Source organism: Hermetia illucens, chromosome 3 (assembly GCF_905115235.1).
Source record: "Hermetia illucens chromosome 3, iHerIll2.2.curated.20191125, whole genome shotgun sequence".
Classification (NCBI taxonomy): domain Eukaryota; kingdom Metazoa; phylum Arthropoda; class Insecta; order Diptera; family Stratiomyidae; genus Hermetia; species Hermetia illucens.
In genome coordinates this window covers 103,162,929-103,176,928 of record NC_051851.1, presented here as the reverse complement: position 1 = coordinate 103,176,928, position 14,000 = coordinate 103,162,929, and the positions used below count along the sequence as shown (strand labels likewise).

At 39.5% G+C, this 14,000-nt stretch overlaps 1 protein-coding gene across 3 annotated transcripts in view; it reads right to left on the bottom strand.

Moving 5' to 3' along the window:
• Positions 1 to 14,000, bottom strand: part of LOC119651926 (transcription factor kayak) — a 70,554-nt gene that overhangs the window by 17,699 nt on the left and 38,855 nt on the right. The window contains exon 1 of one of the 3 annotated variants that reach the window (XM_038055758.1): positions 2,650 to 3,333. The exons of the other annotated variants lie outside the window; for them this stretch is intronic. Coding sequence (XP_037911686.1) covers positions 2,650 to 2,733 — 84 coding nt within the window. The 5' untranslated portion in view covers positions 2,734 to 3,333. Of the gene's footprint in view, positions 1 to 2,649; positions 3,334 to 14,000 lie in introns of those variants that run through there. 3 annotated transcript variants of the gene reach the window in all.

The following is a 14,000-nucleotide window of genomic DNA, read 5'->3' as shown; positions in this document are numbered from 1 at the left end:
GGCCGACGAAGATGCTACGTTGGACTAGTGGCGTCACACGTTTAGATCACATCCGAAATGAGGATATCCGCGATCGTTATGGGGTTGCACCGATCGTGGAAAAGTTGCGAGAGAGGCGTCTTCGATGGTATGGTCACGCAATTCGTGCAAACGAGAATTCACTTGCAAAGATTGGTCTGAACATCGAAGTCGATGGTAAACGACCAAAAGGCAGACCTAAGCAACGGTGGCTTGATACGCTGGATGGGGATTTGAAAGCCTCGAGATTGCACCCAGATCAGGCATTCGATAGAGCCAAATGGCGAAGCCGATCACGACGAGCCGACCCCGCTTGTGAACGGGACAAAGGCTAAAGAAAAAGAAGAAGAATCATATTTGAGTGTAGAGTGTGTTTGTTAGCCGATCAGTCCAGTGTTTATTTCAATTTTCAAGTTTGCACCACAAACAGAAAGGATGTTAATGAAAGAAAAAGAAGCTTATGTAGTGGTTTTCTCAAGAGGCAACTGCTTTCGGAATTTGCAATATTCTTCTCAAGTAAAACCCCTTTTGTACGAAACTGATGTAGCCATAATGCCAATATTTCACAATTTCAGCCCACACTTCAAACATGGGGTCAAAAATTCAGGTGGATTCAGAATATCCACTCCAGCTCGAAATTTCCAAGCTGTATTCATTTATAAAATTTAATTTCAGAAATTAACGGTGATTCATTTCATATAAAAAGGAGTTTACCTTTGGAACTTTTGGAGAAGAATGTGAGAATTTCTCAGCACATGCTGCTTTAGTTGCAGATTCAATTGGCTCGAGAAGTAGTACAAAGTCGTGAAGAAATTCGGCACCTATTACTGTTTTCATAGGCAGAGTTGAGGTGTTGCAATTTATAATGCTGCTTTTGATTTCCTAAAGCACCAAAAGCCTTTGCAACAAACAATGAATGGAATTCTATCTTCTGGAAACAGATTAAAGTTCTTTGAGTTCTACTGACAGCTGCTAAAGCTCATCACTTCCATCTCATCAATGTTGCTTGAAAGTCAGCTATGTTTTGTCTTAGCTCGGGGAGACATTCGATAGATATTTGAGCTAAAAGGTTAAATAGATGGGCAAAGCAATAAGTGTTCCTTTTCTTTCCGAAAACTAGTTTGAGAGCCTTTATCATAATACTCCCTCCAATTCTAACAACAACAACAATATCGCGTTTAAAGTCCCATTAAATACATATTTCTTTAAGCTTTTGTGCTCAATGAAATGTCGAGTCGAGATATCGGATCAAAAATATCGCATCCAAAACACATGTAAAAAACAGCGATATATTTGAAGAAACATCGATGCTTCCAAAACATTGATATAAATGTCGCAGTACTATTTTCAGGCATGCAGTGTAATAAAGTGACAGAGTACGCGATTTGAGAATGTGAATCGAATGTTTGGCAGAAATCAGCAACCTTGTATATCTGGATCATAGGAAAGCAGTCCTTAAATTCAACTACGTTTAACGATACCTACTTTATGCCTCTGTACAGTCGTCAAGAATCCATTGAATTAACCGGGGGAAGATAACATCTTGCATAATTGATTTTAGCATGAAAACTAAGACCATTAACAAATAAATTATTGTTTTAAAACGAAAACAAACTAGTGGAGATACTGGCACGACTGCCAAGAAACCGAGACGGGTGGATGTTAGCAAAATATGTTCGAATTTTGGCGACCAGTCAGCAAATAGTATAATATCCACATGTTAGTGGAAATCACAGTGGTGACATTGATGTTCAATCAAATGACTACACTAGTCTGCAGTCATTTGATTGAACATCAATTGAGATTTTAAAGAAACCTAGACTCAAAAATGTTGCATTTTTTGTGATATTCTGTTGAAACTTACAGAAAGATAACTTCTACTTTTGATCCACGATTAGGTGTGTCACAAATGATGTCGCTCGCATCAAATTCTGATTTTGCTGGAATTTTAAAGCAGCGGCAAACATAAAATTCCTAATATTACCTAATGCGGAAATAAAACCTTAGACATCTGCTCTCAATCAGATGCGGCTGTGATGAAATACCAAAATGCCAGGATTCTCAATGTGACATCCAGGATTTGGATTACATGTACAACCTTTTTAATATCTTTCTAAAGATAAAATGTAAGAAAATCTCCGACACATTTTGTTTCGCCACATGCATTGATATACTTCACTAACGATTAGTCTTCATTTTATGGAAGACCATTTTAACTACATGGAGACTCCCATGTCATCACATTGACAACCAGTGTATATGCATCGCACACAAACATCTGAGGGGGTTATTTCCAGTATCAATTATTTCACCATTCCAAGAAACTGGCATGCTTTGCATTATTTATTTCAAATTTTATCATACGACCTTTAACATCTGATCGATTGAGATTTCATTCATGGAAGACTACACTAGTGAGCACAGACTGAATACGAAAACAACCGAAACACATGAGAATTTCATCGTAGGCCGTGAAATCATTACTCTGCTCACAGTTGCTAAAACTCTTAATGCTAGTAGATTATTATTATTGATATATTATTTTCGTTAAATTTAACCTCTCAAAAATGCCATCATACACACCGTTCCGCACTATATCTAAAATTTTTCTGTCTCATCACTGAATCTTACCATTTTTGAAATCGGTGTCAATGGAGTGTTGGAACTGAAGGAACTCAGGAACACGTCGTTGAATATATTACCATCAAGCGTCATTGATTACGGTTTTTTAATACTGTTTCTGCCCAATAGTTTGCACAAGCAATAATTTCTTATCAAATTCCGGCGAACGAGTTTCCAAGCACAATGCCGATAACCACTACCCGACTTTTTTGTAAGCACTTGGGTACTGTCAGCATCACTTATGCATTTTTTATAAAAATGTCGCGCCCGTTTCTAGTATTGTGAAATCTTTATATAACAGGAAATAAAAAAAGTTAACATATGATATGGCAGTTTATTCCTGTGTTTTATGCACTTCTTGCTGAAATAGTTTCTGATAGGAGCAAACACTTGTTGCTTAAATGTAGTATTTTGTTGCGTAGTATCGCCGTTCGGAAATTCTTTTACAAAAAGCACCTGACCGTGCGCAGCAACTATTATTTCCACGTGAACAATCCAATATCAAGTCAGGTTATTTTTTGGTCACACTATTATTGCACTTATGTAATATGTGTTTTCCCCCGAGGTAGAATCACAATTGCACTTCCTAATAAATTTTCTATTCGGTAGAATACTGATTGAACCGAAGTTTCCCAAACTTCGAAGCACTTCTCATCACGAATCGTGTTAACAAACTGAATTATGCGTCATCGTCCCACCAATTTTATATGAAGGCTATAAGTCGCTAAGGAAAACAAGTCTCACTAAAAATCGAAAAAAGCTCCGTCGGCCACAAAGCTGCCGCAAACTTGTTTTCATTCGCTTGCAATTCGGTTTCTATGAACGGCCGCGAAAATTGTGGAATACTATTTGCCATACGGCCACGAAGCAAGTTACTTTGTTCGACCTATGGGAAGCACTCCGGCTGAAACACACATGGCGCGCACTTAAGCTTTATGAGCCCGACACTTTCTTTGCAGGCGCACGTCCCGCTTCGCATAATTCTCAGGAAAAAGATTGGAATTGTTCTCTTGTAAAGTATTTTCTTGTTCTGCCGTTTGCTCAACCTCAAAGTATTTATTAGAATCTAAAACTGATTTCAGCTAAATAGGATAACTTGGAAAAGCATCATCTTTCGAGCTCCATACAACAAATCTGTACAGCCGCTCGCCAATAAGACGAACACCCTTGGCCGTCTACATACAACTGCATTCCTTTAGATAATAGTAACAAACAAACCTCTCAAATCGCAAAACTCCCCAAAAACAACAGCTAAATGCTTCATTAGATTTAATCCATCACCTTAGACGGGTCATACACCCACAATGACGCCTATTTTCCATTGTCGACGGCTCTTGCGAAGCTCTTCATTGTTCTCTGACATCCTGCGTCAGTCAGTCACAATGTGAAAATTATGTGGAAAAATTGGACCCCGGGTGGCAATCATGCGGATCCCTTTCTTTGAAATTTCATCTTATTTCTGCTATTGGGTTAAACATGGGGGTTCTTAGAACCCATACAACAGGAAAATTTGAAAAATAAACACTATGCTGCATCTATATGAAATGTAGGCCTCAAAATGCATTCCTTTTCGATATCTGCACAAATAAATTTAACAATAGTCTACTATATTTTGGAAATTTAGACAAAAGCCCCCCTATAATAATAATAATCGTTGGCGCAACAATCCATGTTGGATCAGGGCCTTGCAGTGTGTTAGAGCACTTCATTAAAGACCGTAACGGTACACTAGGAGGCAATGTGGTCAGCATTGCGCTCGCCCGAGATTATTACCCTGATTTGACTCAGGTACTCATTCACAGCTGAGTCGACTGGCATCCGACGTCAAATCACGATACAAATTCCACTGTCACCAGTGAGATTTGAACCGCGACCTTCCGTACGACAGCCTTGCACTCTAACCACTCAGCTATCCGGGCACACATCCCCCCTAGAGATAGAAAAACATTAATATTAGGGATGATATGGGGCACAATTCTGGGATGTTTGAAGGAAATCCAACTATTATTAACAAAGCTGCAGAAGGTGAATTTATTGCACTTTAAGACGTATACGACGTCATCATCATATATCAATTCATCAATACCACAATAAAGTGAGGTCATACGACCAGCAGCTCAGTATCACTGATAGGCAGAGTTGACGTATTGAAATTTATAATCCTGCTTTTGATTTTCCGAAGCACTAAAATTCATGCGACCATACAAGAAATGGAATTCTATCTTGTGGAAACTTATTGAACTAAGGGAGCGTGTGAAGCCCGTTTTTCTTCGCTGTTTTTAGAATTTTTTTTGTGAAGAACTGGATAAAGGTACAAATGCGAACCATATGTCACCATATTTTGATTAATATCTTAAGCATGCGTGGTAGTTTTTCCAGCCCAATAGCATAGTTCATTATTGAAATACAGAGCAACTTATCCAACCATCTTCAAAAAAAGGTGTTTTTCTGCTAGCACGCTAGAGGGCGCTGTGATCATCTTAAAGAAAAAATGTAAACGGGATTTTAACGTGGAACCTAACCACAGACCGCAAATTAGGATTATTAACTTTTTTTCTGAATTTTGGCATTTTTCAAGACTTTTTTGATGAATAAAACAAGTCGGGAAACCGGAAGCTGGGCGCTTCAGGTATGAAAGGTTTTGTTTGCTTCTTCTGTGAGTATATTTGAGTGTAGAACTATCCCATTTGTACATAGCCCGTTAAGAATATGCATTTAGCATGTCAGATTTAGTACTTCGGGTTGTAAATTTTCACGGTAAACACAACTTCAAGGTACTGTAACTTTGTTGCTAATAGTATGATTTTGATCAAACTTGGAGGTAATATGCTTCATATTATGTTTTATAATACTACCAACTTTTATAACTCTGAGATAAACTTAAGGAGGGTTTTACTCAATTTTCCTAAAAATATGGTAATATACTATTATTAACTTAATTTGAACAGATATCGATATGGAGAGTATTTTGAGGCTTGGGCACCATATAGAGGCAGCTTCATGATTTTTTTCGGATTTTCCGGTTGGGTAGTTTCTGAGAATGGGTCCGTTAAGGGGGGGGGTAAGGTATTTAATTTTTTTTTTCATTTTTTTTTATTTTCGAAATTCAATCCGTAATATCTGAAGAATATTGTGTTAAATTTTCAAGTCAATTGGAGCAAAATTGACGAAGTTATGAGTATTTTTATACCTGCCGGATTTTTGTACCTATACCCGAACCAACCCCAACGCCCCGAGCTGAAGCTGAACGACAAACCAAAAAAGGCAGGATTCTTCGTAGGCAGGAGCAAAAAGATGCATTAGACATCATCGATGATAGCAACATCCTCTATGGACCTGGCATTGATGACTCAGTGTGAGGTATGTCGATAAAATTCGCTTATAAACGTTTTAACTAGATTTTTTTGTGATTAAAACTTTAAAGCGTTTTTCCCACAACTCACGTTTTCAAAGTCGGTGCCCCTGATAACTCCAAAACTACTGCACCGATCCTTTTGAAATTTTAAACACTATTTCTGTACATCATTTACGAGGTAACGCTGTCGAGTTTTTTTTTTTATTCATAATTTTGATTTTGCAATAACAAATTAACCGATTTTTTTCCACAAAATTGTGTTTTTCACTTTAAAGTGTTCGAAAAAATGAAAAAAATTTGGAAAAAAAAAACTCGACAGCGTTACCTGGAGAAAACTATTATCTAACGAATGAACTTTGATTTTTTGATTTCAAATGATCCAGCACCAAGTTATGAGGGACACCGCAATTCAACTTTTTTTCGAGACACGTCCGAACAATTGCTGCCATTGCCGTATTTTTTAATATTTCTTTGTAAAGATTTGATGAAACATTCTTCGAATGTCATACTTTAATGTACCATTAGTTGAGTAAATAAATTTTAACTGTGTCGTTAGAAAAAAAATCACAAAAACATGGCTTTTTTTGTACGATTTGACCTTACCCCCCCCTTAAAGAAATCATCATTTTGCACCCCTCCCACTCCCCGCCTTTTTTACATATCTTAAAACTAAAACCGGCTTCGAAAAGTACTAATCGAGACCTTTGATTTGATACCCCATATAACTATATGTGGTCAAAAAAATTTTTACACCCCTCCTCTTTTAGTTATTTACATTTCAGTATCAATCACTCCAGGTAGACATGTGAATGTATATGTATACGCTAATAAAGCTTGCCGGCAGCAACCAATATAATAGACATGTGTGTTTTGATTAACAGCGGTTTTTAATTTACGTGCATGCTTTTGTGCATGGAGTAATAGAAAATGTTTGTTTATTTAGCGTGAACACAGTATTTATGTCGTTGATTTGTATGTATGTATATATTTGTATCTTGGGATTTGGCAATATTTTATATTTTGTATTGTTAGCTATGTATGAATGGAAAATCATGCACAGCGAGTTTGTCACATAAGATGAACACAAAACCTTTATACCCCAAGCGTCTGGCTTCTGGTACCCCCACTTGTTTATTGTCTTAAAATGCGATAAAAGATCCTTAGATTTGCAATAAATGACGACGTTGTATAAAAACAACTTTTAAATATGTTCATAATTTCTCCTAAAAAGAAAGCCGCATTCTAGCCGCTAAACAGAGATGGGACTGAGATCGGCAAACAAATTTCGATTTCGTACACGATTAAGAAGTACATGATTCTAACGATTGATTGGAGAGAATTTTGATTCCAAGTCCTCATTTTGCGAAAAAACAAATTCCACGAAAAACCCTCAAAAAAACCTTGTCTTGTTTGTACGGCTCTAAAGCTGTCATTTTCTAAAGAATTGCTTAATTGAGAGTATATGGGTAATGGGTACTCCGGATAGCTGCGTGGTTAGAGCACTAGGCTGTCGTACGGAAGATCGCGGTTCGAATCTCATTGGTGGCAGTGGGATTTGTATCGTGATTTGACGTCGGATAGCAGTCGACTCAGTTGTGAATGAGTACCTGAGTCAAATCAGTAATCACACTTCAAGGCCCTGATCCAATATGGATTGTTGCACCAACGATTATTACTATTATTATATTGGTTATGGACTATAATTTAAAAAATGTGCTCACAGAAAAGTCTTGAAAAACCCCTTTTTGTGTAAAACAAACCTTATTAAGGGGCTATCATAGGTACTTAGGTGCTTTTTCGGGAATCTACTGAACCGAAATTACACGCCGATTGGATGTTTTGTTTTTGATTTAGGGTTGCAGAAAATTTGAAAGGTATCATTTGGAGGAAAATACATTTAAAATTTAAGTTTTTAATTTTTATGATTCTACCATTTTTATGATATCCGTCCATTATAACACTTAATCCGCTACTCCTGGCTGGTACAATTCACCCTCATTTTCTTGCTGTACGAGCCTCGTTTGAAATCGCATTGCTATGCCTGTTTGCTTGATAAATTGTGTTTATTTTTGTTCTCGGCATATAGATTGACAAATGCACCAAAAGTTACTCTCGTCCGTAACATTTCTTCTTTTAAAAATCTCACTCTCAGTTGAACAGTTGTTGCCCCCTTGTGGAGGAAAGTACCAAAGCAAACCATTATAAGTTTCATAGTCGTGTTACCTCCCATGCCTTCCTTCATTTATTAAGATGAATTAACCAAATACCTGTATTGTTTTTACTACACGAATAAACCCAATCGCTTTCACTGATGTAGTAATTATATCATATTTAGACGAGCTCTATGTCATATAAGCGATTCTCCCACCAAGCCTCTTTTTCGGGCGCGAGACATTGCTTTCTCTAACCCCCACCACTTCATAACTATTCGGAATTCGGCTTTAAAATTCTTACACACTATTTTACATAGTATCAACTATCGAAAAATTAAAATAAAATTTTTCGAAAAACTGCCTTTCACACGCACTTTATTCAGAAACGGTTACACCTGTTGATACGAAATTTTGTGAGAAAATTGGACTTGTGAATGCCCACCCGTGCAGTGAGCGACATCGTTCTACAATAATTTTTTATCGAATAGTCATGTGGGATATCATTTGATTAAATGATTAATACAATCCGCATCCGATATCAGTTTTCACAGTAGTTGTGAAAGGAGCGAATGCGAAGTTGAAAAGCGATTACTTTTTTAATGGGGCCATTCTTAAAAACTACTTAACTGAAAAATCTAAAAAAAAAATAAATAAAAAGCTACTAAAAAATGACTGATTAATACTTCTCATGGAGACTTATAGCATCATATACATCCTTCATGGCATGGATTTGACCAAACGTTGGACATATTCGGCTGAATTTTTTCTCCATTATTCCAGAAAACCTTTCATTAAATATTTTTTGCTCGGAATGGGACCTTTGCGAACCCAATCGTCGGCATGGTTCTGCAGCTTCTTAATAATATTGCAGTTCACGGATTGTTTTATGTTTGGGTCACAGTTTTGACATATCTTAAATGTTTGACAAATACCCAGTTTCTCTGCGATTGCTTGAAGATTTTTTTTTAAATATCGATCTACATATTTGCATCCATATTCCCCTCTACGAATACCACACTGCCCATGATGTCCGCCCCATACGACCATGTCCGGATTTCAATTTTGCTCACGGTATACATACTTATATAAATCAACTATCCCTAATTCTAAGCTCAAAAAATTACATTAAACAGAATGAAACATCAGAGCAGAGGTTCAATAATAATAGATTGAACTATCTTCAATTCATGATCTAAACCAATTTCATATTTTTATATATAGCCATAATTACCTAACACCATTATTTCTGGAAACGCCCTTTTGAGCCTTCACACCATGAAAAAAACCCCGACCTTTGCTTGCTAACGTAAAATGCTTGTTCGATTCTACGCAATGTCCCAGAGCTGAACGCATTTATTGTTACGTCGACAGCAATTGTGAAAATATTGCAAATTTCAATCATGCAGGACAATGCATGATTCATTAAAAATAAAAAAAAAAATCTGGGATACATATGTACATAAACTTATGATAAAATGCAAATATGTACATCACGCCATGCCTCTTATCAATCGTTTTTAAAGAAAATAAGTTACATTAGAAGATCGGAAAGTACACAAAAACCACTCCGTAGAGACTTGCAATGACCACAATGTAGCTCAACAATTTTCTCTCAATAGCGTAAAATGATTTCCCAGAATTTCTGCGATAACACGGTCAACGTCAGGGAATTCCCAGCAGTTCACCATCTCTGACACTAATCAACATACATAAATATTTTCGTCAAGTTGTTTCTCTTTCCAATGACTAGTCCCGCTACCGAGTCTCGCCGCTAAATCAAAATACATTCTTCTGCAGCCCAACTGGAGTGCTACACGAGATGACTGAGTGAATCAGTGACTCAGTCTGAATTCCTCGAATCGGAGAATATTTCTGTTTTTCCAAGAATTGCGCGACTGTGAACCGTTTTCATGATAGATGGAAGTGGTGTGGGTCGGAGAGCTTTTCCCGGAAAATCCACACGGCCACCAAAGCACACATTTCCTTGGAAAGTAGATATTTAAGTTACACTGAATGTGTGCACTCCACCTCCAGGTCTACTTAAATGTTTACGTTTCCATGTAACGCGTAGCTCCACCAAAACAACGAAAGTCAATTCAGTAGAAATAACCTACGGGGATTGAATTCATTATAGAAGACGCTGGTGTGGTTGATTTGTTTGTTTGTGGCGGTCAAAAGCTCAATATTTCCTCGCATCGGTTTCTAAACCATATCAACTTTGGATTTCTTGACCAATGTAACACGCTGGTTTATGAATTTGGCGGTGGACGCTTGCCCGTCAAGGTCGTGTTTGATGTCAGCACCTTCATTGTGTCACATGTGAGAATGGCTAGCACTGCCTCAATCTCTAAGCATAAATCTTTACTACTTAAGGGTATATATATATGCATATTACATTAAACGAGCCTGTGGACCGTAGTTTAAATGAAGAACAAAGCAATACATGAATTCTATCAACTGAAATTGGTCATATTATGAAAAGTGCGACATATACCCAAAATCGATATCTGATGAACAATCTAAGCATTTTTGCATATTTCAATAGAGAATACGTTCAAAATTAACTGTGCAAAATATTATATTAACATCTACTTGCGTTTTAATTCTATAAACATATTTTTTGGTGAGCGGGGTAGCAAAATCGAGCATGCTATGTTCCAAAGCTTGCCAAATTACCAAAATTCAAAAACTATGGTCAAATGTACGTGTCTGCACTAGGTTTTCATCAAAACTAAAGAAATATTTTTATTAAATTGATTAAGGATCACTTGAAAGATTTGTGCACTACCCCGCGGATTCGCTCTTTTCGCGTTTTCACGATGCTGCGATCAACATTTTGTTTTTAAGGTTTTGTGTAAAACAGTAGATCGGTGCAAACTCGTTCATCATCATCATCATCATCAACGGTGCAACAACCGGTATCCGGTCTAGGCTTGCCTTAATAAGGAACTCCAGACATCCCGGTTTTGCGCCGAGGTCCACCAATTCGATATCCCTAAAAGCTGTCTGGCGTCCTGGCCCACGCCATCGCTCCATCTTAGGCAGGGTCTGCCTCGTCTTCTTTTCCTACCATAGATATTGCCCTTATAGACTTTCCGGGTGGGATCATCTTCATCCATACGGATTAAGTGACCCGCCCACCGTAACCTATTCAGCCGGATTTTATCCACAACCGGACGGTCATGGTATCGCTCATAGATTTCGTCATTGTGTAGGCTACGGAATCGTCCATCCTCATGTAGGGGGCCAAAAATTCTTCGGAGGATTCTTCTCTCGAACGCGGCCAAGAGTTCGCAATTTTTCTTGCTAAGAACCCAAGTTTCCGAGGAATACATGAGGACTGGCAAGATCATAGTCTTGTACAGTAAGAGCTTTGACCCTAAGGTGAGACGTTTCGAGCGGAATAGTCTTTGTAAGCTAAAGTAGGCTCTGTTGGCTGACAACAACCGTGCGCGGATTTCATCATCGTAGTTGTTATCGGTTGTGATTTTCGACCCTAGATAGGAGAAATTGTCAACGGTCTCAAAGTTGTATTCCCCTATCCTTATTCTTGTTCGTGCTTGTGTTTGACCAGTGCGGTTTGATGTTGTTGGTTGATTCGTCTTCGGTGCTGACGTTGCCACCATGTATTTTGTCTTGCCTTCATTGATGTGCAGCCCAAGATCTCGCGCCGCCTGCTCGATCTGGATGAAGGCAGTTTGAACGTCTCGGGTGGTTCTTCCCATGATGTCGATATCGTCAGCATAGGCCAGTAGTTGGGTGGACTTGAAGAGGATCGTACCTCTTGCATTCACCTCAGCATCACGGATCACCTTCTCGAGGGCCAGGTTAAAGAGGACGCATGATAGCGCATCCCCTTGTCGTAGACCGTTGTTGATGTCGAATGGTCTTGAGAGTGATCCTGCTGCTTTTATCTGGCCTCGCACATTGGTCAGGGTCAGCCTAGTCAGTCTTATTAATTTCGTCGGGATACCGAATTCTCTCATGGCCGTGTACAGTTTTACCCTGGCTATGCTATCATAGGCGGCTTTAAAGTCGATGAACAGATGGTGCAACTGTTGTCCATATTCCAACAGTTTTTCCATCGCCTGCCGCAGAGAGAAAATCTGATCTGTTGCTGATTTGCCTGGAGTGAAGCCTCTTTAGTATGGGCCAATGATGTTCTGGGCGTATGGGGCTATCCGGCCTAGCAAGATAGTGGAGAATATCTTATAGATGGTACTCAGCAACGTGATACCTCTATAATTGCTGCACTGTGTGATATCTCCCTTTTTATGTATGAGACAGATTATGCCTCGCTGCCAATCGTCAGGCATTGATTCGCTGTCCCATACCTTGAGCACAAGTTGATGAACCACTTGGTGTAACTGGTCGCCTCCATATTTAACCAATTCGGCTGTAATTCCATCGGCTCCTGGCGACTTATGATTTTTTAGCCGATGAATTGCACGGACTGTTTCTCCTAAACTTGGTGGTGGTAGTATTTGTCCGTCGTCTTCAGTTGGCGGGACCTCCAACTCGCCGATGTTCTGGTTGTTCAGTAGCTCATCAAAGTACTCAACCCATCGCTCTAATATGCCCATTCTGTCGGAAATCAGATTTCCCTCTTTGTCTCGGCAGGATGAGCATCGAGGTGTATAAGGCTTCATCCTGCTGACTTGTTGGTAAAACTTCCGCGCCTGATGCGGTTGCTCCCTGTACTTTTCTAGTTCACGGACTTGTTGGTTCTCCCAGGCTTCCTTTTTCCGTCTGTGAAGTCGCTTCTCCGCTCGACGGAGTTCGTGATAAGTCTCTGCGCGTGCCCGCGTTCTTTGAGAATGCAACATTACTCGGTATGCGGCATTCTTCCGTTCCGTTGCTAGCTTACATTCATCGTCAAACCCGCCGTTCCGACTCCTTTTGCGGCTGGGGCCAAGTATCTTTGTGGCCGTATCCATGATAACGTTCTTCAGGTGGTTGTGAAGATCATTTTTGGATGCTTCATCTCCAGGTCCTCTATTGACTTCGGTTATTGCGGCATCCATTTCCCTCTTATAGGTGTCGCGGAGGGTTGTGTTGTGGATGGCTTCAGTGTTCACTCTCACCTGATTGTCAGAGGGGATTCTAGGTGGTATTGTTATTCGAGCTCGGAGCACCACGCCAACGAGATAGTGATCCGAGTCTATATTGGCCCCCCTATATGTTCTGACATTCATCAAGGCTGAGAGGTGGCGGCGTTCGATCAACACGTGGTCAATTTGGTTTAAAGTGGTCCCGTCTGGAGAGGCCCACGTATGTTTGTGGACCGCTTTCCGCGCAAACCAGGTACTTCCAACAACCATTTCGTGTGACCCTGCTAATTGAATAGTCCGCAGTCCGTTATCATTTGTTTTTTCGTGTAAGCTATGGGAGCCAACGTATCGCCTGAATACGGGCTCCTTCCCTACTTGGCTGTTAAAATCCCCAAGTATGATTTTGATATCATATCTGGGACAGGCTTTGAGGGTTCTTTCTACTGCCTCGTAGAAGGTATCCTTCTCCGACTCTGCAGTCTCCTCTGTAGGGGCGTGAACGTTTATGAGGCTTATATTTCTAAACTTGCCTCGCAAGCGCAGAGTGCATAGCCGTTCGCTTATACTTTCAAAGCCGATAACAGCAGGTTTCATTTTTTGGCTGACTAAGAAACCTACTCCGAACACATGGTTTACTGGATGGCCGCTATAATATATGGTGTAGTGGCTCTTCTCCAGGAAACCGGTCCCTGTCCATCGCATCTCTTGCAACGCTGTTACATCAGCCCTATATTGGGACAGGGTATCGGCTAGCTGCTTATCAGCTTCATCTCTGTACAGGGAGCGCACGTTCCATGAGAA